General features: G+C 34.6%; 1 protein-coding gene across 3 annotated transcripts; it reads right to left on the bottom strand.

Annotated features, from left to right (window-relative positions):
• Positions 1-26301, bottom strand: LOC111052685. Of its 3 annotated transcripts, none has more exons than XM_039434364.1 (4): positions 25771-26301; positions 20314-20412; positions 2318-2466; positions 1-1457 (listed from the first exon to the last, which is right to left on the bottom strand). In XM_039434364.1, exons 1-4 carry the CDS (start codon positions 25984-25986, stop codon positions 1259-1261), a joined length of 663 nt encoding a protein of 220 aa, XP_039290298.1. In that variant the 5' UTR covers positions 25987-26301; the 3' UTR covers positions 1-1258. The 3 variants fall into 3 exon arrangements, with proteins under 3 accessions (XP_039290298.1, XP_022195126.2, XP_022195127.1); XM_022339434.2 differs by lacking the exon at positions 25771-26301 and adding an exon at positions 21808-22114; XM_022339435.2 differs by lacking the exons at positions 20314-20412; positions 25771-26301 and adding an exon at positions 3326-3442.
• Between the last annotated feature and the right edge of the window lie 1282 nt (positions 26302-27583).

Here is a 27583-nt window from a genome sequence, read left to right on the forward strand (position 1 = left end):
GGAAATAAATTTTGATTTGATTTGATTTGCTCTTGATAAAGCTGAGAAAAATCTGGAAAAACGTCGATTTTGGGCATAATTTTCCGTTATAACACACTTCTTATACAACACTGTACATCTTAGTTGGAGATTTGTACTCAATTTGAACATTTCCCCTTAATTAATTCTTGGAAAATTTGAGAGAACGCAGAATAAAGAAATCAAGTTTTAAACGCTGGGGAACGCTAGGAAAACGCAGTAGAAACGCCGCCTATCTTGAGTGTGTCTTTGGTGTAATTTTGAGTTCGTCTTAAGACAATATTTGTAGACCCTAAATGAGCTCCTGTACCGAATTCGAACATTTTCTGTCAATTAGTTCTTGAAAAAGCCAAGAAAAAGCAGGGAGAACGTTTAAAACCCGCCAATTTCGGGTGGAAGTTTGCGTTATATTTCCAACCTCTTCCAATACAACATTTTTATACTTCAGTTGGGCTTGTGCAACAAATTTTAATTGCTTTTTTTGCAATCAGTTCTTAAAAAAGCTGAGAAAACGAAGACGTGAGCACTCGCCCGCTTCGCTCGCTCATTTCGTAACTCACATTCAACTCCTGCTTTAAGGACACTCATTATAAAACAGTTGCAGAAACAACTATTGATAATCATTGTGTTGAGTGGTCATTGTCATAGACAATAGTAAAAAAATGAATTATATCAATTACAAATCTTCTAAGTCATAGACTGGAATAAAAGATAATTCACAAAAGGTTGAAATATATATAACTTGAGTATAAATTTATACTTATATACTCATGAGTGTCAATAAAGTTCTTAACCTCTCCACTGAAACAAATATAATTGAAATGCATAACTTCTACTGTTGAAAAATATTAAATTGTTCATTCTATTTTCATCAGTAGTCACTGCAAACTTACAAATGTATACTAATAATAATCCTAATTATAGCATTGAAGCCCACCCCTAGGCCATTTCTGTCATGGTAAATTCCTGGATTGTAATGTATGACACGTAGTCCTACAATACAGTAACTTTATTTCCTTATACAAGGTCTGGAAATCAAAAAATCATAGACGAGGCTCTATAGCCGGATCCTATAAAGTATCTCCGGTTTCTTATATATTATCATGGGTACAGGATTAGCATCATAATATAAATATACAAAGTTCATGAAGCTCACTATTTATCAAATGATGATTGGCAAAACAGGCTGTTTTGGATACAGCTACGATTGTTTCTCGAACACTGGTGCTGGTAAGTATTGTCAATCACTGAACTTCCCGGAAGACTGACACCTTCTAGGAGAGACATGTTTGTCTGTGTTTTTCCTTCGTTGCCGTTGCTTGGTGGTTTGGTTTGGGCGTCGTGGCTCATATCCTGCTGGCTTATCATATCTTGATTCCGAAATGCAACTCAATGCCATTGCTTTGAACTCTCTAGCTTCTCGCCACTTCTTTATGTACCTGTTGATGATAAACAATTTTAGTAAGCTTTATATTCCCAAAAAGTTCAAACTAACAATTTCCTGGATATGGGTAGTTAGATTGAAATCTAATCAAATCTCATCACTATAAAATGACGTCATCCACGTACCTATGAGAACCAATGTGCGAATCCGACGTCAGTACAACGATTTCATTTTACGGTGGCTAAATTCAATGAATTATTGTGCAAATGGACCAGAGTGGAGTTGAATCGGTCAAAATTTACTATAAAACTAAGCACTCCTCCTTCCTAGTATTGCATCATTCTCTACCTACTTCATTTGCGAATGATTCAACAATAAATTGCCGATACAGTAGTAATATAGGTTCTCAGTCTGACATTCCAAAGTTTATCGTCATTGAACTTACTTTTCACTTCCATAAAGACCAGTTAATAAATGCGTTGATGCGGAACAAATTATGGGGAAGCTGAATTATTGCAGGGTGTTAGAATACAAGATGGTACAGAGCCTGAACCGTTGAGTCCCAATCAGCCCCCGATTTGGGCGATGCTCAAACATATATGAACTTCAGAGGCTTGTTCATGGGTGATGGGAAGTGATGATGGTAGGAAATGAGAGAACCTACAGATTTAAGTAATAAGTTTTTTGTATTTGAAGGAATAATCCGCTTCACAATAAATCCACTTGGCATTTCATTGCGGATTTTTAAAAAATAAAAATTCATTTTGATAAAAATTATAGCCTACTCTCTTCCCTGAAAAGAATACAACTAGCCTACCCGATACCCTGAATAGGCAATTGGTTTAGAATTAATTTTCACATGATTAATTTGCTTAGTAACAAATTACAAAAAAGTTAGGTTATCAATGGACTTACTTTTTCAAATCGCCTATAAATAATCCGATTCCGCCGTCATTTGTGAGAGTATAATACAAAAACGCCAGTGACAGAAGCAATAATATCATGCATCCCAGCTTGTCAGATAGTTCCGAAACTTGTGAATCTTCTCCAGATATGAAGCTCACCTGGAAACAAACACTTTTCTTCTTAGAATGAGCAAAAGTTTGTCTTATTCTTTGGAAAATTAATTTCTTTGATGATAAGTTATATAACTGGTAATACAAGCATAATTTATAAATCCTAAACATTTCGGATGGATTGAAAGCAAACGCCTGATTCACTGAATCATTATATTCAGATGTTGAATTTTCAATAACTTTCTTATCATGGGTGTGGAAAATTGTGTGATTAGCCTATATGAACATAAAGTTGATGACAACATTTTTGAACTGGAAATTATGTAAGAATGAAGATCCAACTTGTTTTCATTTTAAACTTTTTACCTTTCTGTAGACCTTATCTGAGATGATCACTTTCTGACTAGATAACTGAAATTTTCAATAAATTACCACACGAGAGGATATAAAAGTTCCACTTCAAATATTCAGAAATTGGCTTCACTGCTATTCAGTTAGTAATTAGAAATTAATTCACAATTTTGAGGTTACAGTGAAAGAATTGTTAGAGTTTAAAAATGTTATCTCTAAAAGATATGACTTATTTTCGACTATTGTTCGAGTATATAGCCTACAAACTCACTTTTTAAGTGATATTTTACTTCCAGACTCTATTAAGCCCTAATAATATTATGCATGTTACGGACTAAGTTTCCTAAACTACAGTTTGTGAAGTTGTATATAACTATTGTGATGTATAGCTACTGTAATTTTTTTCTTACTTATTTAAATGTGGGAGAAAATAGGTAAGGTTAACCCATTATTATTTCCCCAATCATTCCGATAAGTATTGTTTTAAAAAATGAAGAACCAATACCATATTAACAACATTAACTGGCTTTGTCTCACTCTCGATTTTACTACCTACCGTAACAATTCCAAACTTCACCATAATCATGTAAATGTATGTCACTTCCATGTAGCCTACCTCACCTTGGAACTTGTCAAGATCAATGAATATTCTATGTTTATTCCTATTGAGCAACAAAACTATTCTTACGAGATAAGAAATTATTGCGGCCTGACACGTTGTATATCGGCTCCTCTTAATTCTGAGTTTTTGCACGGTTTTTGTGAAGTAAGAGACGCGAGTTTATGGTGCACGAGTCTTCCAGTGCAGTACTGAATATGTGTAAAGTTTTATATCAGTTCGAACGGTGGTTATTTAGCTATTACAAGTTGAAGTTTATTTTAAACTGAATAGGCCTAGTTGAAATGTCATTGAATACTCGCAGCAAGACGACGAAAGATAAGCCAGCTGAGTCCAACATCACCTCCCCTACCACTGTCGAAGGGAGTGGGGGGGAAGGGCAGCTATTCGACAAGTGGCTCGTTCAACAAACTATCAGTGCATTTCTAGCCCAAGATAATCAACTTGATAATGATTGTCGAAAGACTGTTCAAAAAGTTATCCGATCAGCTGATGGAGTCGATTGCTGCTCACGTATCGTCTATCTATGAGCCAAGGCTGAGGTAGGCAGAGCAGAAGATAGCCGCTCTCACATCTGAGATCGAGACCATTAAAAAGGATTCTGCGGCGCGTGAAGAGGCTATGGACGAGAGATTTGACGGCTTGGAGCAATACCAGCGACGAAATAACATTCGTATCTTCGGCATCCCTGAATCACAAGGTGAAAAAATAACAAACACTGTCACAGGATTCATTCGCGGTAAACTGAAACTGGAAGTTGATCTTGCTAAGATCGACAGATGTCATCGAGTTGGCCGTGTGTATGCGTCACTGCCCCAAACAAATAATAAACAGCAACCTCGTCCTCCATCACGAGCAATTCGTTAGTTTTGAAACGAAGCGGATCATCCTGACTGCAAGACGAATACTCAGCGGCACCGGTCTGATCGTGAACATCTGACACAGCGTCGCAACAAATTGTTCCAAGAAACAGATGACAGAATTTGTATCTTTGGTATCTATATAATAAGAGAGAGTAGGGTTGTGTTTGTTCGTGTGTTCGTTTGTTCGCATCAAAACATGTCAACTTGTGGATTGCATACCTGAAAAACGGGAATGATTTAGATCTTCAAATTTTGAACATAGATTCTAAAAATGTCAATCTCGTGCACCTGGAAGCCCAAATTTCAATTTTCCTTCCAGATTTTTCAGAATATTAATGTTCAAATTCATCTATGCTACCGTAGGCTACATGAAGTTCCATAGCCCAAAGTGTGTCTTTTTATGAGCAGGTTATAAGACTACCATTTATGAACGTCTATGTAGCGAAGTGGTAAAACGCTTGCTTATGGAGCGCTTGCTATGGTTCCTCGGTTCAAATCCCCGAGGCTTCCCATTTTTTTGTTCTTAATTTTTTCCCTCGAAACGTATTATTATCAATTATTTTTTGAAGGAATTTGTTTTCATTACTATTGAACTTGGATTTTATCAAATAATTATTTTTAATGTAAAATTGCCACCAGTACAAATGAATTGGACATAGTCTTCATGCTGTAGGCCTATAATTGAATTTCATAAGAAAAACATGAATAGATCACAATAAAATAAGAAATAATTTATATTCTTCAGCTATAATGTACTATCAGACACGAATTCCCAGTGAAACGAGTATTTTAGGTATTTTGTTTGGAATTGGGAAAACAAAAGGCTGCCTGATTCAAATTGGGGAGGATCCTAATCGAACTAAAATTTATTGATGTATTGGAAAAATCAATATTATGATTCTGTGAGGTTTCCAAGTATTATGTATTCTTCAGTTTTCTATACTATAATAAAGGAAAGAACTGGCTTATACACGTAAGGAATAGGGAATTATGTTTGACGCATCATCACGTCTGAAATATACTCAACTGATTAATTTGAAATTTTGCATATAGACTCTTCATTAACCGAGGATGGTTATAGGTCTATTTTCAACTTTCGATTTTTTATTACGTCAAGTTTTCATTTTGAAGTTTTAAAATAGACCCTTGCGAAGCACGGGTTACCTACTAGTAAGAAATACATGGACAATTGATGGCAGGATTATGTGGCGGGAGATTGATAAAGTGTTGGCAGGCGGAAGATAATTATGAATTATGAATTATGAGATAATCCTGATCATTATGAATTAAGACGTTATGACAATTAATTTAGTATTTTCAGGATAGACTCAAAATTGGTTCCCCCTTTTATTTGTCTCTTTGTGCCATGTTACTGAAAAGCACAACCATAAGTCGTAATATATAGAGGTGCAGGAGCTGATTGTGCAATTCTGGTAATTTGATAATATACTGTACATTATTTACTATTATTCACGATTTCGACTAGTGATTATATTTTTCTTCTCATATCAGATAAGAACATACAACAATGATACAACTCAAAGACAAGGACTTGAGTACAGATTATACCGTACATTTATAAATTTCTCAGACTGGATTGATACGAAAAACCTTTTAAAAAAGTCTGATAAATCAATAACTGAATTTAGATGTATATGTACAAATGTAATATCTTTGAGGAAACATTGGGATACATTGAACATTGAATTGAATTGATTGATTATTGATGAGATGGATTTAATTAAACTGAATGAGATTAATCTAAGGAGTGAGGAAACTGAATTGTATGGGATCTCTGGATTTTCTAGTATTTTCAGATGTAGACTAGATGGTCGAGGAGGTGGGGGATTAGCAATCTTCTATACAGAGAATTTGAAAATAGAAGAAATTACAGATATTTTGAATCTGCTGAATTGATATGTTTGAAAGTTAGTGATAGGGATAAATCAATAATCGTAGCAGCATACTATAGACCTCCAAATCAAAATGTTAATTCTTTTAATGATGAATTGGAAAGTTTATCTCTGGAGAGGATAAAAATGAAGAAAATATTATCATGATGATTAATATATTTATATATATACAGGGTGATTCATAATTTAATAAGTGATAGTAGAGGTAAAAATGAGAAAAAAAGTTCATATAAGCATATATCCATAAACGCTTCATTAGCGAGCTATACAGGATGAAAGATTTCGCCCGGAATTCAGTTCCTCTGGTGAAATACACTGATGCTGAATTGCTTAGGGACTAGTTTTTGAAAAACTTATGCTGGATTCATATGGAAAAATATCTGAAAAATTGAATAAAACTAGTCTGGAAGCTGTAGTGTGAGTAGTTTTTGAGAAAAAAGTTGAAATATGCAAAAAATTTAAGTAGAAAAACACAGACTTCTACGTTTGATGCCCAATAACTTCCTTTAATGACCAGTAAACAAATATTTTTTTGCAATAAAAATTGTAGAGAATTTAATTCTGAAAAGAATTATGTTAGCTGTGTAAACTAAATTTGAATAAGAGTTGAATAAAATGTATTCTTATGTAGTACATTACACCACAAAAATTTGCTGTTTTGTGAGGAGAGAAATAATAACTCATAGGTTGTAGCTGATTGCAAATAAAACATGGATTTTAATAACAGCTGTTCCAAAACAGCTGATTCATTATTATTCAAATAAGAAAATATTTAATATAAATTATCAGCTGGAAATTATTTTCAGAAATATTTTAGCTCACTGTTGAACAAAAAAAAAACAAACTGTAAGTTAGGCCTAATGTAACCGCGGTGTGTTTTTTGTTTAATCTATTAACCAGTTATTTGTAACCATTCCACTTTGCTTTTGTGTTGAGTTTCAACTTTTTAAAAAATGGCAGGTAATCTTAGACATTATTCATACTCCGAATTAGCTGAGATGCATTTAATGTATAGAATGGGACACTGTAATAGTACTGAAGCAAGACGTTTGTATCAAGAGAACTTTCCTAACCGAGTATGTCCAAGTTCAAGGTTTTTTGCCACTATACATCAACGTCTGTCTGAAACATGTTCTTTGATATCCCAAGAGCACATTTATGCAGGCAGACCCCGATCTACTATGACTGTTGAGTTAGAAGAACAAGTTCTTAATGAAATTTATGAACATCCAGAGAAGAGCACGAGAGAATTGTCAGTGCAGTTAAATGTCAATCAGTCTATTATTTGGAGGATACTAAAATATCAACAATAACATCCATACCACCTCCAGAAAGTTCATACTCTATTGCCACGAGACTGTATTCCCCATGATGGTATTTGCCGATCGTTTTTAGTAAAACTTGTTTACCCAAACTTTTTAACAACCGTTTTATTCACCAACGAGGCACACTTTACAAGAACAGCTATCGTTAACGCCACAACCAACATATTTGGGCAGCTGAGAATCCTCATGCCATCAATCCTAATCTTCCACAACATCAGTTATCAGTAAACATTTGGGCAGGAATCATCATAGGAGATCATCTACTTCTGTTCGAGCTTCCTCCCAGGCTTAATGGCATAATCTACTAGTCTTCTGGTATAGGTTTAATGTCATTTAGATAATTATGCTACTTTCATATAAAAAAAACTTTTCATAAAAAACCGCATATTCTATTTGCAATCAGCTACAACTTATGAGTTATTAGTTCTCTCCTCACAAAACAGCAAATTTTTGTGGTGTAATGTACTACATAAGAATACATTTTATTCAACTTTTATTCAAATTTAGTTTACACAGCAAACATAATTCTTTTCAGAATTAAATTCTCTACAATTTTTATTGCAAAAAATTATTTGTTTACTGGTCATTAAAGGAAGTTATTGGGCATCAAACGTAGAAGTCTGTGTTTTTCTACTCAATTTTTTTGCATATTTCAACTTTTTTCTCAAAAACTACTCACACTACAGCTTCCAGACTAGTTTTATTCAATTTTTCAGATATTTTTCCATATGAATCCAGCATAAGTTTTTCAAAAACTAGTCCCCAAGCAATTCAGCATCAGTGTATTTCACCAGAGGAACTGAATTCCGGGCGAAATCTTTCATCCTGTATAGCTTGCTAATGAAGCGTTTATGGATATATGTTTATATGAACTTTTTTCCTTATTTTTACCTCTACTATCACGTATTAAAATATTTTACCATAATTATGAATCCCCCCGTTATATATATATGGGCTGTCAGCCCTCCATGATAGGAGTGTTGTGGACACTCAGATATTAGGTGGTTCATTGACTGAATTTGTCCACATTGGCACAGAGGATCAGATGTGTATCCCCATGCTGTCATCAGCTCAGCACACCTTCTCACCTGCGTCCTGAACCGGTTAAGGCCACACCACTCTCTACGTCTCAGCTGGGTGCCAGGAACAATGTCATTAGGGACATCCACAAGGCCTTTGTTCCTGACCTCTCCCTGCAACCATCTCAGTCTCCATAACTCCCTTGCACTTCTAATTCCCTCCTGCTCGTCAAGTCTCAAGTATCTTCTTGACTTGAGGCGCCTTGGTCCAAATCTCTAGAGACTGGGAGATCCTCGTGAATGCAACTGGGAAATGAACTTGTTCTTCTTCTCCAACCTTCTGAGATCTGGAGGCATGATGTTACTAAGCACAGGCAACCACTCAGTCCCTGTTGGTCTCAATGTCCCACTAGTCTTCCTCATAGTTTCATTGAAAACTGTATCAATTTTCTCAACATGTCTGCTGCGAGCCCAGACAGAAGATCAGTACTCCCCTGTATTGTACAGAAGTGCAAGACTTGATGTTCTAAGGCCATTCATGTCCCCGGTTGTTCCCGCAAGTTTGCTGATGATATTTAGCCTTGTCTTCAGTTTATCTCTCAACCCCTGCAGATGTTGTCGATATGTGAGGGATCTATCAAGTCTGACTCCCAGGTAACGGGGAGCTTCCTGATAAGATATTCTTTGCCACATAACCTGAGATCAATTGTCTTTTTTGCATGCTGGTTACTGAGATGGAATATTGTTGAGACAGTTTTGGACGGGTTTGGCTTCAAGAACCACTGCTGGAAGTATTCTGCCATTAACTCAAAGTCCTCATTCAACACAATTTGGAGCTGTTCAAAATTTCGACCTTGAGTAACAAGCCCAATGTCATCAGCATAAATAAACTTGCGTGATTGAGTAACAGGCAGGTCTGCAGTGTAAATATTGAACAAAATTGGTGAAAGAACCGATCCTTAAGGTAAATCATTTTGTAATTTTCTTATAGTGCTGAGTTTACCATAAAGAGACGGCATGTACAGTCTCTCAATATAGCTCCAATGAGATTGATGGTTGCCTTGCATTTCAGGATCCTTGCTAACTTCAGAAGAAGACCAGATCTCCACACTGTGTCATATGCTGCACTATGGTCCAGAAATACGGTTCCTGATTTGAGGTTTCTCTCAAACCCATGCTCTATGTAAGTTGTGAGCCCCAATACTTGTTCCTCACAACTCCTACCCTCCCTGAAACCAGCCTGCTCCTCTGGCAAACACTCATCTATTCTGCTCCCGACTCTTGTCAGCAGGACTCGTTCAAAAAGTTTGTACACAACTGACAACAGGGCTATTGGTCTATAGCTTTTTGAGTCTCTTTGATCTTTTCCTGGCTCAATACTGCTACGACCTTTGTTTTTTTCCAGGATCTGGGGAGCTCAGCTCTAACCATTACTTCAGAAAAATACTTTGAGAGCCACATTATAGCTTCTGGTCCCAAATTCTTGATAAACTCAGGCAGAACTCCATCAACTCCTGGTGCTCTATTGCCTTTCATCTTTTTAATGGCAGCTATAATCTCTTCAGAACTTACCAACTCAGCCAAAAAGGATTATTGCATGCAATTTTTCAGCTCCTTCTGTAGTTTCTGCTTCATTTGAGCTTTCAGCTTTGGGGGCACATCTATATCACCATTTTCCTGAAAGATGTCAGCTATTTGATCAGGAGTCACATCCGCTCTTTTCATGTATCTTGTGTTCCCACTGAGCTTTCGGAGTAAACTCCATGATTTTCTGCTGGAGTGAGTGAAATCCAGACTTTGCATGGCTTCCATCCAACGATTGCGTATTTCTTCATCCAAATTTTTTATCAGGCTATTGGCAAGCTCATCAGTTGGTGAAACTCTATATTCAGCCAGTAAACCATCACATTCTGCATTCCAACAAGGGACATAATTCTTTCTATGGCCTCTTGGGATAGATCTCTTTGCAACAATGAAAAGCAGTCTACTGAACCTTCCATAGTTTGGTATGTTGATAGGGATTCTGGATACTGTTTCTTCCACTTCTTCAGTAAACTTTGCCCAAACTGCTTTACGGAGATTCCACCTTGGAAGTTCAGGATTTTGAACACATGGCAACCTCATGCCAATTTCCAAAACCACCATGCTATGTTGACTTCTAGGGAATCTTGATTCAACTGATCTTGTCACATGCAAAGGTCTACCTTCCCTATTACATGACACAAAGCACAGATCTGGAGTGGTAGAAGTTCCCCATCTGGCAGAATGAAAAGTGCTGCCTTGTTTAGCATCATATTCCAAGTGACAATCATTTACTTCAGCCCATCGAATCAGACTCTCACCTTCCCTGTTTTCAGTTCTGTAGCCCCACAGAGGGCTATGAGAGTTGAAATCGCCAGCATATATGCACGGATGTGCAGCATGAGGGAGGGCAGGGTTCTCCCATTCTTCCCCAGGTGGTTTGTACACATTGAATATACTCAGCCCTCCGTATGCTATGCCTATGGCATGACTATTTTCATTTAAACCACTACAACTAGAAGCAATATTCGATGTAACAAATGTGGCAATTCCATGCTTATCATGATTTAAACTGTTAACAAGTGTATAGCCAGGAATCTTCAGCTTGTTATCCATATTCGCTGCTACATGTGTTTCTTGAATCAGTATGATGTCAATTTTGAGATCTTTACTCATTTTTCCACAAATTTCTCCTTTAGCTCTTGTCATGCCCTCAATATTAAGTTGTGCTATTCTAAGTAAGTAACTATCTGGATTGCCCTGAAAAGGACTTTGGCCTATGTAGCTGGGAGACATTACTGGAATGTGTCCTGCTTGCAAAAAAATGAGCTTCAAATTGATTTCAAAATCCACTCAATATCTATAATGTACAATTATTCACATTAAAATTAAAAACAGTACTTTAAAACACTAGGCAGAAACGTTGAAAAACATCAACACCTACTTCCCCATAAAACATTTCGAGGTTAGAAAATATTCTTAGACTTGCCTTTAAAATTTCTCTATGAAAATCCACTTTAAAAAAAACTTTTTGTTTTCAAACCTTGAGAAATAGTTGACATCAAATAATATAAGGCATAAAACTATCCAAAAAGGGAATTGAAAATAAAATTATGTTAAAACTGGGACTTTGAAAATTTTCATCTCCGTTGCTAAGGAGATGTTTTTAACTTTTATGATGAAATTAAATATATGTTACTTGAATGATAGATATGGGTAGACAATTATCTTAGTGTTTTGTATTCATATGATTTCTATAATAGTATTCAAAAGCCTACTAGAGAGGAGATATAATTAGAATAATGTATTAGTGTCATCATGTTTAGATCACGTAAATGTTGAAGTAAATCATGAAAGCTCTTATACTTATTTTATTGTTGAGAACAAAATCTCCGACCATTATTGGACATGGGTAAAGATCAGTATGAATAAATCCTCGGATAGACAAATAGATAATGATTATAAGAGTGTTATTAATACAAAAGAAGTTAATGAATTAATTAGAAAGGAAAACTGGTGGCCTATCCTAGATCTTAGAAACCCATCAGATACTGTATCTACAATGAAATTGTTAAGAGATTTGAATACATTGATGATAATAGTACAATAAGGATAGAAGTAAACAATAAACAAGATAGGAATCCCTGGATTAATAATACTATAAAGCAAATAATAATAGATACAAAAAATCGCACATGACAAAGGCTTAAAAAGGACAAACATAAATTTAGAACTAATAAACCAATCCAAGGCAATTAGACATGACCTGACAAATAGAATTCGTTTGGAGAAGAGATTTTATTACCATAGATTATTTTCCCATAATTTTAATTATACTAAAAAGACTAGGGAAACTTACAATCAATTTATCAATAAAAAACGTAGACCAACCATAATGGAATCAATCAAAAATAATTTCAAAGTAACAGAAGAAAATCATATGCATGACTTGACCGAAAAATTTAAGGAAAAATTGACAATTGAAGAGGTTAATGGTGGAATGAATGGGCAACACTTTGACTTATCTCAGTATTTAAGAGAGGGAAATCATTCAATAGGCATTGCATTCTCTGTATTTGGCTATCAATAAACTGAATGGTAAGTCATCCTCAGGACCAGATATGATTAGACCACAATATGTAATAAGTGATATATTATACCTGAGACTAAAATTGATTCATTTGATCAACAGAATTGTTGAAACTGGTAATATACCACAACCAATGAGAGTAACTTATCTTAGACTCATCTTTAGAAAAGGATCAAAGAAAAATCTGGGGTGATATAGACCAGTAGGATCGATATCAGTTGTTATGAAAATTCTGGAACACTTCATAGGAATGCAATTGCAACAGTATCTATCCAGACATAGTATAATAAACAAGACTCAACATGGCTCCATTCCCGGAAAATCAACTATTGATTTATTAGAAACTATGACAAGTGACATTATTAGATCTCTGAATAATAATATGTTTGTAACAGCAGTGGCAACTGATTTGACTATGGCATTTGACCTCGTGAATTATCAAATCATGCTTTGCAAATTAAGTGAAATAGGTATTGGAGGTAAATTAGGAAGATTATTAGAGAATTATTTTATGGATAGAACTTTGCATGCAGGTTGTAACGTCCTTTTGGGGTTACATGTGCCCAGCTGGCAGTCGGTCGGTAGAGCATGTGAAGATGTAATATTTTTGATAATTTGACACCTGCTGAAATAAAGATACCATATGATCCTTACCAGCTCTTCGAGGAGCTTATACCAAATTCCGCTATCATTTGCTGCAAACTGCTGCTGCTTTATTAATCGGCAATCTTCACCGCTGCATTGATTGACTCTGCAATTATTATAGATGTAGAAGAGGCTGTAATACTGCTTCGACTTAATACTAGGACCTTGTATTTCAGTCAGTTTGATTTCAGTGAATAGGTTGAACCATTTAAATAAATCTTGAGAACATATTATTTCTGGAGATTTAGTGACCGGTACTGTATATCGCTGATTTATCCAACTTATTCGATGAGAAATACAGTTGGTTGATAATTCTATTAATGTGTCAATAATAATAAATGGAAATACTAGTACACAAGATTGGTCATACATGAAGACAGGATTAAAAATGAAAAGAACACCATTCAATCAATAAATATATAATTATTACAATAAAATCAATGAGCAAAAAATAATATATGAAACAAATAATGCAAACACAATATGAGAAAATACACAAGAAGAATATCACAGATCGCTCAATTAAAACTCTTATTCTGCTAATAGCATCAACTAATAACTTTCATGATTTTTATATCAGCATACATTCTACAGATTTCTATAGCTCAATTATTCGACTCGCTTTGGCTTATCGAATTAGAATTTTATAATTCAATATTCCAATAATATTTGATATTTTGAATATAAAAATCTCAGGGTATAATAAGTTTGACCATCAGTGGAAGTTAGATAAATAATTTATCTTGTGAACTTTAAGCTCCTATAATTCTTATTATGCTAATAATACTGGTATTTAAATTCATTAACTGAGCATATTTAATAATTTCAAATAGTGATATAATTATAATTTAACATTTAGTTATCATATGTATTCTGTAATATTACATTTTTTCTCGATTGGAATCGAATCTTCAATTCGAGATCCATAAAACTTTATAGTAAATATCAGAGTAATCGATATACGGACAACTTTTTGACTGAGAATTTATCGTAAATGATTGTGTTGCATGTTCCATGGTGTCACCGAGGCTGAGTTGACAGAATCAACAGATAAATGGATTATTTAAATAGAGATGATATATAAAAATTTAAAATAATAGTTTCAAAATAAAGTTTTATTGAGAACAAATGTAGAATGTGAATTCTAAACTTGTAATTTATAATTTTTTGGTGACGTGTCCATGACGTAGACACTGATTTTGAGATGTGGTTTTTGTTCTGACGAGGAGGCGTCCTTCTCTCTAAAAATGATGGCTGGCTGCGTGTGTTCTAATTTTGTGCTCTCTGAATATTTTTCTGTTTAAGTGAATTATTAATGTTTTAAATTGAGTTTTGAACAGTTTATAGTGTTCTATTTTGTCTATAATTGATTGATTTGTGTGTCTACAAGCCTATAGCCATTGTTTTTCAACTATATAAGTGGATAAGTATTTAGCTCGTAATGATTTTAGATGCTTAAGCGTGTAAGATATTGTCCTTTGTGTATTTGTGTAGTATATTGCCAAAATTCTTCTGAAGATTATAAGTTGATTTGCTCTGAAAACTGGATTTCTCATTCATAGGTGATAGATCCATTCATAGTTTATCAAGAATCTATTACGTTGGAGCCGATAACTTTCATTAGGTTAATAGGTGAAAAATGCTATCCAACCGAATTAGGAGAAATTGGTAGCACGGCAATTCTAAATATGACTTTTCCCTTATTTATACTACTTGCATAATAATGTTTAAATCAAGCTTGATTTTTAAGTAAAACCTTTGACGAGCTCTATAAAATTTCTATTAATTCGAAGCACTGAGGGCCCTCTCAGTAAATTATTCTGTAACTCACATGCGAAGATTTTTCACAAATTTTAAAGATGTAGCATGGATTTGCCTCATGTGTCCTATGCCTTTCTGATGGGCTGCTATCATCCTCTCCAATGGGGATATTCAAATTAATAACTCATGTCATAAAGCAACTTCACTGAGTTAGGTTTATCACTTATTAGAAGTTGTGATACTTAAACTTTGGCAAAAAATAAAAATTATTTTTTATAAGGGAATCAGTCTATTGCTCTTGTGATGGTTGGCGTCTTGGTCAGTCTCTATGGCAAGCAAGTGGGCAGTTGGTCTTCCCCTATTCTTACGATACTTCCGATTATAAATTTGCATTAAATTTAAATATATTTTCCTATTGGTGGATTTTAAATAATCCGTGATGACACAATTTAATACTGTCCAGTAGTCCATAGTACGAGAGCATAATTATTATTATTATTAAACATGAATATTCCTATCCTCAACTTTCATTTTATTCTAATTTGTTTCATGCATGCTACAACAATTACAATTTTTTTATAATTTCAATAAAGACCATGTGGAGATTTTGAATTAAATATTTTTTAGCGCCGAGCAAATACTGTGCTCTGATTGGTGAACAGTCAGATTCGGCTCGAGTGTACAGAATGTATCAATGCCTGTAGAAAAATTAGATCTTACTTCCTTTTTATTTTTTATTATGTTCTTGTGTTTTTATTTGCTCACGTATATCAATAAACATTTATATTTACATTTCAAACATTCATATCCTTTTTTTGCATGCTATACGTTACAAAACCCTTTTGTCCTCGTCTTAACGAATGCTACCTAGATGCAATTATTTTGCTAGCGAGTATCTGATTAAATTGTAGATGTTCAGCTTGATCGTTATTGATATTGCCGACAAGTCTTGTTTATATAGAACCTAACCTCAAATTCACATAATATTATTTTATTAAATAATTTAGAGAACGATTTTCATTTCAAATTGTTAGCCATAATCTTAGCCTTTCTAGTCGTTATTGTCTTATATAATATTTTTGTTTTTCTGTCTGAGACCTAGTAATTCATTTCAATTAATGAAGTTTTTATTGGTATCAAATTGTACCGTCAGAAAGTATAGGTAGTTATATTAGTAGCAGCTATGAGCAGACATGTGGATTAGTTCAAGGCAGTATCTTGTCACCTACTCCATTCAACATATTATATATGAATGATTTTGCTAGTTTGAATTTCAAAAGTAAAGTTCTGCAATATGCTGATGACAATATATTCTATGTAGGCCTAATAGGTACACAAAGACTTGGAAACTGGTTTGAAACTAATACAACAGGATCTTGATTTGGCAATAACTAAGTATTTCTCTAATAACAGTATAAAAATTAATGCACAAACAGGGGCGCCATTTAGGGGAGGGGCAGGGGGGCCTAGGCCCCCCCAAGGATCACATAAATATTGAAAATACGGGTCTATTCACACGAATCCTTAGAATCTAATTCTGATTTAATACTTTTTCAAACAGTAGTACTGTAGTAAAATTCCTGATACGGATCAACAACAATGTAGCAAAATTTCCTTGAAAGTATGGATACGGGTACGTAGTAATAAAGAATATATTTTACTCTGTGGTTTAGTTGAAGCTTGAATATAGAATGGGTACAATATTATTGATCAGGGCACAATAAGTTATTGCATAAACTTATTCAACGTGAGAATTAACAAGTTGCAAGATGTACATTGAAAGCAAAAGAAAGGGCACAATCAGAAATGTATGGACAGAGTTGGTGAGAATTATGGGAACAGCTTAATGTTTATTTAGCTTTTTAACTGAAATTTATTCTCCAATTAGAATATGATCCCAATGAAATTGTTGAAATTGTCATTTTAAAAGAAAAATTTATCTCTTTCCATTATTTCAAGAAATCTGTTTCAATGTAGTCCTACTTTAGAGCCTCTCTGTAGACCTATATTTCTAATAAATATTTTAAGATTTAATAACTAATAATGTATATGTTTGTATTGATACTTCAATCACATTTGTATAAAACTGGAAAAAATGAAGCATATAATAAAATCTTCGAATGTAACATTTATGGGGAAAAACGCAGGACCCTCTATCCTTTGGGTTTATTCCTTTCCCCCCCTCATACCTCTTGGTTTTTGCCCCTCCCCCTAGCAGTTTGGTTTAATGGCGCCACTGTGCACAAAAGACGAAGGCGATAGTATTTAAGAATCAAAGAATTAATGTTGATGAAAGAGAATTTGTTAAATTGACTTGCCATGAAACAGTATGCCTAAGAAGCCAAAGAATGAATGATTGGAATTGTCAAAAACTTGATTACAGTAAAAGTATAAAACACCTAGGAATAACTTTCGATTCTGATATGAGATTCAAATCACACAACGATTCACTAAAAAACATAATGAGAGCAGCACTTTATAAGTGTTCTAGAATAAGTAGCTATTTTCCTGTTGGCACTCAAATAATTATTTACTATTCAATGATACAGATTACCCTGTACTATGGCATCTCAATATACAGTTTAGCTCCGAAATACATAGAACAGCCATTACAGAATATTGTAAATAGGATAATGAGTACTCTGTTTAATGGTATTGATCGCCAGCTATTGGGAATTATGTCCATGGGGGCCCTAGCCAATTATACTGATTTGACACGGAATTATTTAAAAAACCAATTTAGAGAAATAAATGAAATAAACTATGGATTAAGAAACAGAATGTATAGACCCCACAGATTTAACAATAATTATGGTAAAAGAACTCCAGAGTGCAGAATTCCATATCTTCTAAACTCATTGCCTCTGGAATTGCGAAATTTACAAGGAAAAGGTGAAGTTAAAATAAAATTGAAATAATTATTCATTACAATAATTGATGATTGAGACATATGGTTGTATTTAACAGTAAAAATGCAAACTCACAATACAGTAGTTTCGTCAGACTAGCGATCATTTAATAATTATTATATAGGAAGGTTTTACTATTGTAAGTTATTATTTATGAATTTTCTAATTTACTTTGTTAATAACATTCATTCAATATATTATATATTTATATTTGTTTATTTTGGAAGTTATTGCAACCTAGTAAATGGGAATTGTATTTTTTTTAATATCCCTCAAATAGCTAAAAGCTAGAGAGATTGAAATATATATGAATTTTGTATTTAATGAGATGTGTATTGGAATTGAAATGAATAAAACAATAAATACCACTTCTCTTCTCTATTCTAGTGGAATAGATTCCACTTAGATTAGGTCTGCTGAACTGTTGGAGGAGGCGAGCACATGGTTTTGGGCAAACAGACTGTGTATGAATGGAGAGAAGACACAGAATGTTCTTTGCACCCTGAGGCATGGTCTACCTCCTTTTGGAGGGCCTGATGTTAAGCTCCTTGGATTCATGGTTGACTCATCACTGACATGGGACCAACACATTGATATTATAAGTAACCGACTCTCCAAAGTAACATATCTGATACGGAAACTGAGAAGCCATGTTCCAAGGAATAACCTGGTTACTGCATACCATAGCCACATCAACCATGGGATTGCACTTTGGGGGCATGCAAGTGGATGTCACAGAATTCTCCTCCTACAGAAGAAAGTAATTCATATAATAACATCATCACCAATTGGAGCATTGTCGTCCACTGTTCAGGAGGCTGGGAATACTCACTGTCTTCAGTCAATATGTGCTGAACTCCCTTGTACTTCTGAAAGGCCAACTTCACACACTCCAAGCAAGAGGCCAGATACACAACTATTCAACTAGAGGGCGAGACAACATTGACCTTCCCTACTCTAGATTGGCTAAGCTGAACACTTGCTACCCAATGTGCGCATTAAAAATCTACAATAGACTTCCACTGCATGTGCGGGAGCTGGAGGTGAGAGTGTTCAAGAAAGTGCTCCGAAAGAAGCTAATTAACCTCCCTCTCTATTCTTTGAGTGAGGAGGAGATTGTATGTTTTGTCAGTCTCTTCGATTGGCCATCTTGACATTAGTGTACCTATTTGAATTTTGTGTTTTTATTAATCGACAATGTCTATCTGGTATAAACACTGGTCACAGACAGAAGAAGATTCTTGTGGGTTAAGTGGAAGAAGAGGCTCTTATTGCCTCAACTTCGCCCACATCACTTTCATTGTAAAGTGTAAATAAAAGTCATTTATCTGACAACAAGTCTGACGAGTTGTCAATCTGACGAGTATGCTGACGACACATCCTAAATTTGTAGTGCAAAGGATGCAGAAAAATTAGAATTAGATACTTTTGTCAATGTACATGCCATAGCCCAATTCCCCAGTCAACATAACCTCAAAGTGAACGAAACTAAAACGCAGTTCTTGCAGTTCAAACATAGAAATAATTATAGAGATCTTGAAGAGATAAACGTTCAAATAAATGGAATGAATGTTAAACAACACCTGTCTGTAAAATTTCTAGGTGTCTTGCTGGACCAGAACTTGTCTTGGGATAACTATATTGATCATTAGAGTCCTGCAGAGAGTATTTTAAAGATCTAGGACTACTAACTGTGCCTGCACTGTACATTTTCGAAGTGATCATGTATATAAGAAATAAAAAATTTATAAGAAACTGTGACATACATAATTATGACACTAGAAATGAGAGTAAATTTTCTGCGCAATACCACAGGACAGCTCAGTATGAAAATAAGCCTTCTTGTATGGGTATGAAATTTATGAGTAAACTGCCGTCAGCTTTGAGAGAAAATGAGAATAAGGATATTTTCAAAAAGCTATTGAGAAAATATTTAGCAAACGGGGTTTACTACAGTATCCAAGAATCTATGGATGGAGAATGAGGCTTTTGGGAGGATTAAATTGCAATGTACATTGTGGAATGTGATGTATATAATATATGTTTATATGTATTCCTTTATTTTTTTGACAAATAGTCCTTGACGATTTCCTATACTCTTTAAAGAGTCTCCAGGGAGAAAATTTAATCAAATCAAATCTATCCAATCATCTAGTTTATTCTATTCTATTCCATCAGTTATTGAATACAAATTAATTTATTTTGTGCTCGGTTATCTGATGAGACAAAGCCAGACGAAATGATTGCCACTTAACAATAAGTAATAACTTTTCTACTTGAAATTATTTAACTAAAATTAGTGCAACCTAAAAATTTCCAGAAGTGATAATGATAAAAAATTGACAGATGTACTGGTAGAAATATAAGATATCAACTCACCCCAAAAGAAAAAACGTCTGCTATCAATCCTATAAAATTAAATAATGGACTCAGGAATAAGTTCTCAGCCAAGTTGGTTATTACTAAAGCTACCCAGCTCTGAAACATAAAAATTTACATTAAATATTTTTTGGATAAATGCCTAGCCAAGGTCAATTTTAAGGCAAAAGAATTTTCGGGTTGAAGAAATGAGACGGAGCCGCCGAAAACAATGGATGGACAGATAGAAGATGCTCTAGTGACCCTTCAGTGGTCGCCTAATGTTATTGAATTTTGACATTTTCGTGGTCTGTTGTTAAGTTTTCCATTCCGAGGAATATTGGTGGACCAGTGTAGTTACTTGAAGCCACTTTCAGCTGTAAATCAGTGGTAGCATACAGTGATTGGATAAACACACACATTACTATCGATGATAGGTACAAATTTAGTCAAACGTACGTGGTGTGTAAGTAAAGCCCCCATCGATTTTTGGGCGTACATTTGTTTGCCGTCCTTATAAATTCTACGAGATTGAATGAGACTTGACATACACATAATATACGTAGACATATGTTTGTCAAGTTGTGTTCAATCTAATATAGAATTTGAAAGGACGCCAAAAACTCACGTCAATAAAATATACGTTCAATAAGTATCGTATTGTATGTAACTCAAGTTAGCTTGTGAGCAAGTTGAGTTTCATCAAATGTAAATTTATATAAATATTGTAGTAACATATGTAATGTATTTATAATGTGATGTTTATGACTTGTGTTAATATTGTATTATATACGATGCATAACATGAAAATAAAATTGAATTGAATTGAAATGCATTATTGGGAATAATAAAAAAATATACAAGTACTTGATCACTGATTCACAATCAATAATTGCAGAAAATACAAGTAACAGATGTAAGTAAGGTGCAAAGTAATATGTAAGTTGATGCTACAAGCTAGAATTGCCTTCAAGAAAGCACACGAATTGCCTTCAAGCATTAGGGTCACTAATGACCACTAAAAGGGTAATGAAGTGCAGAATCAGAGGACAATGAAGAATGCTAGTCGAGAGTTAGAGGATGCACCTTTTTGGAACAATAGCCCGGCGCACAGGTAGCGCGGCCCCATCTCCTTTCTTTTACCCGAATTTTCAAATTCCAATACAACATTTGCTTCAGTACCATACATTGGAAAATCTTTTCTAAATGAGTTGACAATTAAACATTTCAACCAATAATAACATTTTGTACTAATCTAGTAAAAATCAAGGGTGCTTGCAAAGCAGCATGCGGTTGTGGCTCCAGATTGTTAAGCTATACCGGATTGTCAAAAATGAAATTCGTTCTTTTACTTACTAGAATAATTTTTACTCACTATAGGCTAATTAATTATGAACTATATATCCTGTTATAAAAATATTTATTGTGTGAAGGGAGCGAATTGGTTTTTACCTATAGTATCCATTAATAAAAATTATTCTGATATTCACCACAGTATGATGTAGGTTTACTCACATTGTAAATCAGCATCACCAAAAATTTCAATTTATTGATTTGAATCAGTTTCTGTGGCCACCAATCATATTTTGCTGCTATCATTGCAATACATAATATAATAATTGAAGACTCCAAGGTTGGATTCAGCTTCCTATCTTCAGCACTACAAAGTCCTATGCCACAAGTGGACGTCTGATGCACATACAGAGATACTAGAATGAATATTGGACTTTTCTCATTAAAAGGAAGACTTTGAAAACTTCTCATGAAATCCATTGGAGTTGCCATTTCTGTTGAAAAGTTTGATTTGCTTGAATATTGAAGTTTTTTTTAGCACAGCTGACATGATAATTACCAGCTGAAATAATAGAATCTTTGACATAATAGAAGCGCACATTATAATTCTTTTCCTATGAACCACATGTTTATTTGTGTAGGTACCGTAACTCATATGATTGATTTAACTAGTATTTCTGTAAAGTAGTTTGCTTCTTGAGCTGATGTTATGTCTTCAATGTGTTGCTGTAATACAGCAATCTACTGGCGGAATGAACAGTTGTCTAGTGGATAGAGTAATTGCGTAGCAGCATAGAGATCCTGGGTTCAAACCCTCTCAATAGGTACCAAAAGATTATTAACCACATCACTCCCGTGTTATCGGATGGGCACGTTAAACTGTCGGTCCCGGCTGAAGACAGTCGTGAAAGGCCCATTGACGGCTTAAATTATATATTCAGACAGTGAGACCTTCCCGCAAGGGACTCCCCACCAACAAAAGCCATACGAATTTACTTTTTTTAGCAATCTACTACTACTTTACTATGGCAATCTACTAAAGTGGAAACATGGACAGTCATACAAGAACTATTTCTAAGAGGCTGGAGGCCTTTGAAATGTGGCTGTACAGGAGGATGTTGCGGATCTCTTGGAAAGACAAGATCACTAATTTAGGTGTCCTGCGTTGCATGAATAAGGAAACGGAAATCATGAACACAGAGAAAAGTCGCAAGTAAATACTCAGGTCACATTATATGCGGAATTAGAAGAGATACGCACTGCAAAACCATGACTGGCAAACCTTAGGCATTGGTATGACAAATAATCCGTAGGTAGAGCTGTTTCGCATCGCAACCAACAAAGTCATAATTGCACTACAACTGAGTCGTCCATTTCCAAAAGTGCCTTCTTGACAAAATTTGAGATGAGATTTTGATTTCATGTTGCATGTTGTTTGATTGCACAACTGGAATACAAATCATAAAACACTTTTACAGTGACAAATAAAGTACCTATCTTCATCCTATTTTTAAAAAATGACTGAAAATCGAGTACAGATTCAAAGTGGGCCTAGTTGCATTTCATTCAATTTCCAAAACTGTCTTGATGCAAACTCAGATAATGTTCCAAAAATATCTACTTGCTAGCAACTACGATGGTCGCCAAAATCCAAACCGTAAAAGCACCCTAAGAAGAAGAAGAAAGTTATAACATAGACCTCACTACGTTCAGTCAATAATTTTCCTGCACCTACACCAAGAAATCATAGAATGGTAATTTTTTTTAGATTACGGTACGTCTTGGGGACCCCAGGATGGAATATAAGACAAGTCAATATACCATATAATATGCATAAGTAATATATATACACATATGGTTTGAATGTAACTCGCAGTATGTACCTAAAAAAAAAGCTGTCCAGTTTATTTATAACATAGAAAATACTGTGTATTCATACACACAGAATGTCAAGATTTTGAAACAAACCCAGATATTCAGATGGAAAGGAACTCTTGGATACTATGAAATGTTCCATCGACTAAAAACTTTTTTAGTTGATTCTTGAATATTTTCATACTTTCCTGATTTTTCATTGTATTTGGTAGTTTATTATAAAATACCCTACCAATATAACTAGGCTTTTTCTCAAAAAGTCTGCTATTATGGCTTTCTAGATAATAATCGGCTCTATGTCGTGTTTTGTGATCATGAATATTAAAATTTTGGGTTATACTGTTCATTTTCACATACAATATTGTTTCATAAAGATACAAAGAAGGTACTGTTAGCAGTCCAAGTCTTTTGAATAAAGGCCTGCATGACTCCAGTCTATCATTTATACCTTCCATACACCTAATAGCCCTTTTCTGTATTTTGAAAACTCTTCCAGGTTCTGTTTAGATGTGTTACCCCAAACTAAAATAGCATACCTCACATGTGACAATAAAAGACCGTGGTGTTGAGTTGGTGCACCTGTGATTGGAGCGCCAGTCTGTCAGTTAAGATGGTGGACTTTAATAACAATGTGTAATGTGAAATTGATTATCATTAATGATTTGAATTGATGAAATTTATTTTTCCTACAGTTACGTTGAAAAGTGGCCATTGCTGCACTGATTACAGAACGCAAAGAATCACTTTTCCGCTCTAGTGCGGGAAAATCTTTTCTGCACTCCAGATTTGCAACATGGCAACGCAAAATACTTAGTAGGCTATATGGAGCAACAGTGCAGCAAAATCAAAATGAAGTTGGTAACAGTGACTGGGCTGCTATAGTGAGCAGAGGTGCAACGAAGCACAACACGCAAATTATTAATTAGATATTATAACCAAGGACAACGAGAACTTAAGATTTTAGGATTAAGGTTTTTATTAATAATAAAATTACACAGAAAAACATTTGATGGATTTCAGGCAATTTTACCCATAATTACCCACTTTTCATATTCAATTGTAACTGTAGGAAAAACTTAATGTGAAATACGTGCGCAAAGTTCCTCTGCTGCACTCAAGAAACCATTCTGCCCTCGCCTACGGCTCGGGCGTAAACGTTTCTTTCGGTGCAGCAAACTGTCACTTTGCGCACTAGTTGCACAAATAACTAAAAGAGTGTACTAATGAAAACAAGTGTTCTTATAATTGATTGCAAACTTAACAGTTCATACAAAACATGGCGCAGTCGTCGTTAATATCTCAGCCTACGTCGCTTGATGTGACTTCAGGTAATGTGTCATTGAATTTAAAAGTGTTTGTACGAAAGTTTGAACTATATTTAACTGCAAATGAACTAAATAATTCCAAAGAAGAAGTTAAAACCGCTTTGTTGCATTCATTTATTGGTGATGATGCCAATGATCTCATTGAGTCGTTAGGGTTAACAGACAAACCAGTAAAGGATATCTTGGCAGGGTTAAATCGTCATTGTGAACCAAAAACTAATGTTATTATAGAGCAGTTTTAATTTTTTCAATGCACTCAGGAAGAAGGTGAGGCATTTGATCATTTTTTGTTATCATTGAAAAGGCTTATTAAGAACTGTGAGTTCAAAGAACAGTCAGATAATCTTTTGAAAGTTCGGATTGTGTTGGGACTTCATGATCGAGCCTTGCAAGAAAGACTTCTACGAGATCCAGAAATTGATCTTGATAAAGTTATTCAATTTTGTCGTGCAGCTGAGACAGCACAGGAGAATCATCAACTTGTGATGTCGGTTAACAATGATAAACAGTTTGAAATGGCTGCCATTACTCAACATCACTCACAATCGAAGACTGAACGATGGAAGAAGACTCCAGGTAAGCAGATTTCATCACCTTCACCTGCCGGACTGCCGTATGATTGTAAAAAGTGTGGTCGAAAACATCAACCTAGAGCATGTCCAGCTTATGGGAAAACATGTAACAGATGTGGATTGTTTGGTCATTTTGTAGTTGGGTGCCGAAAACAAATGACTGCTGTAGAGACTGTTGATTTAAATGTAGTAAAAGCAAATACAGATGAACCTTGGAGAGAGTACTTGAAGTTTCAAAGTTGTAATGTAAAATTTAAGTTAGATTCTGGGGCAGATATCAATACTATACCTTACTCTTTATATAGTAAAATGTTGAAGTATTATGTGCCAGCACCGACTTTGGAACAGGCTAATGTAGTTGCTAGTGCATATGGAGGTGGTAGTATTAAGATTGTAGGAAAAGTAAAACTCACATTTGAGTGTAAAGGTTGCACCATTTTCAGTGATTTTTTTGTAGTTGATGATACTACACCATCTGATGGGTTGAAATCCATAGAACCACTATTGAGTAGGTCGACCTGTTTTAGGTTAGGGTTGATTGCTCGGCTTGAGGCTGTTGAAGTAAATGCGAATTCTATCGTAAATTCAGACCAGGTCACAATTAATTTGAAAACTAAAGATGATTTCATTCATAAATATGGTGATGTATTTGATGGGGTGGGTAAAGTGAATGATTCTTATAGTATTAAATTGAAAGATAATGTAACCCCAGCCACTGTCACATATAATAGAGTTCCACACAAGCTCAAGGATGCTTATATTAGAAAATTGAATAACTTGATTGATGAAGGTATTTTATGCAAAACAGATGAACCAGTTGAATGGTTAAATGATGTAGTTATTGTGGAGAAACCAGATAAATCTCTGAGAGTTTGTCCAAGTCCAACAGAATTGAACAAAAGTGTTGTAATTGAAAAATTTCCAATTCCCACTCTTGGTGAAATACACCCCAAGTTGAAAGGTAAACGTTTGTATAGCTTATTAGATATTAAAGATGCATTTTATCACATTCCACTTACTAAAGAATCAAGTAAGCTGTGCTCATTTGCAAGTCCAATTGGGACTCTTAGTTTTAAGAGAATGCCTTTTGGTTTGGCAGTAGCACCAGAGGCATTTATGAAATTAGTTAATAAGTATTTTGGAGATATTTCTGGTGTAGTATTGTACTTTGATGACATACTTATTTCTGCTCAAACTAGGGATGAAATGAATAACATATTGATTGAGGTATTTGAAAGAGCACGCAAGTATAATATTAAATTCAATTTGAAAAAAATTCAATACTGTGTTGATACAGTCAAGTTTCTAGGTCATATTTTTGATGTTAATGGTATGGCTATTGATCCAGAACGTGTATCTGCCATTCTGACATTGACTTATCCTAGTAACAAGAAGCAACTTCAAAAGTTTTTAGGACTTGTCAATTATGTAAGAGAATTTTTGCCCAATATGGCAACTTTAACTGCTCCTCTACGAGAATTATTAAAAGATAATGTGTTATTTGTATGGACTGGGTTGCATTCCAAAGCTGTAGATAAAATCAAGGAGAGTCTTTCAATGGCCCCTGTGCTTGCAAGCTTTGATCCCAACAAAGAATTGATTATTCAAACAGATGCATCCAGGACGGGATTAGGTTGTTGTATTATGCAAGAAGGGCGGATAATTTCATATGCATTTCGAAGTTTGCACTCCAATGAAGAGTCATGGGCGCAAATAGAGTTAGAAATGTTAGCTATCTGGTTTGCGTGTTCAAAATTTCATGAATATATTTATGGATCTCTAGTTAAAGTTCAAACAGATCATAAACCTCTCTTATCTATTTGTACAAAAAATATGTGTAAGGTTGCTAATAATAGATTGAAGAAATTAAAAGAAAGGTTATTTCCTTATAACTTGAAATTAGAGTTTGTTCAGGGTAAGTACATGCATATAGCTGATTACTTGAGTAGAGATTCCCAGAAATGTGAGGAAAGTCTTGAAGATTCTAGTAGGTTTGAAAAAGTGTTTGTACATTCAGTTGTTAGTCCTGATCATGGAATTGTCTTAAGTATGACACCTGATGAGATGGTGAGATTTAAACAAGCTGTTGATAAAGATGAGTGTTTGTCTTGCATTAAGGATTTCTATTCTAATGGATGGCCTGACAATAAGGATAAGTTATACTTGGATGACTTGAGGCATTATTTTAATATGAAAAATGATATCACTGTCAAATATGGGTTATGC

Source organism: Nilaparvata lugens, chromosome 1, assembly GCF_014356525.2.
Source record: "Nilaparvata lugens isolate BPH chromosome 1, ASM1435652v1, whole genome shotgun sequence".
Classification (NCBI taxonomy): Eukaryota; Metazoa; Arthropoda; class Insecta; order Hemiptera; family Delphacidae; genus Nilaparvata; species Nilaparvata lugens.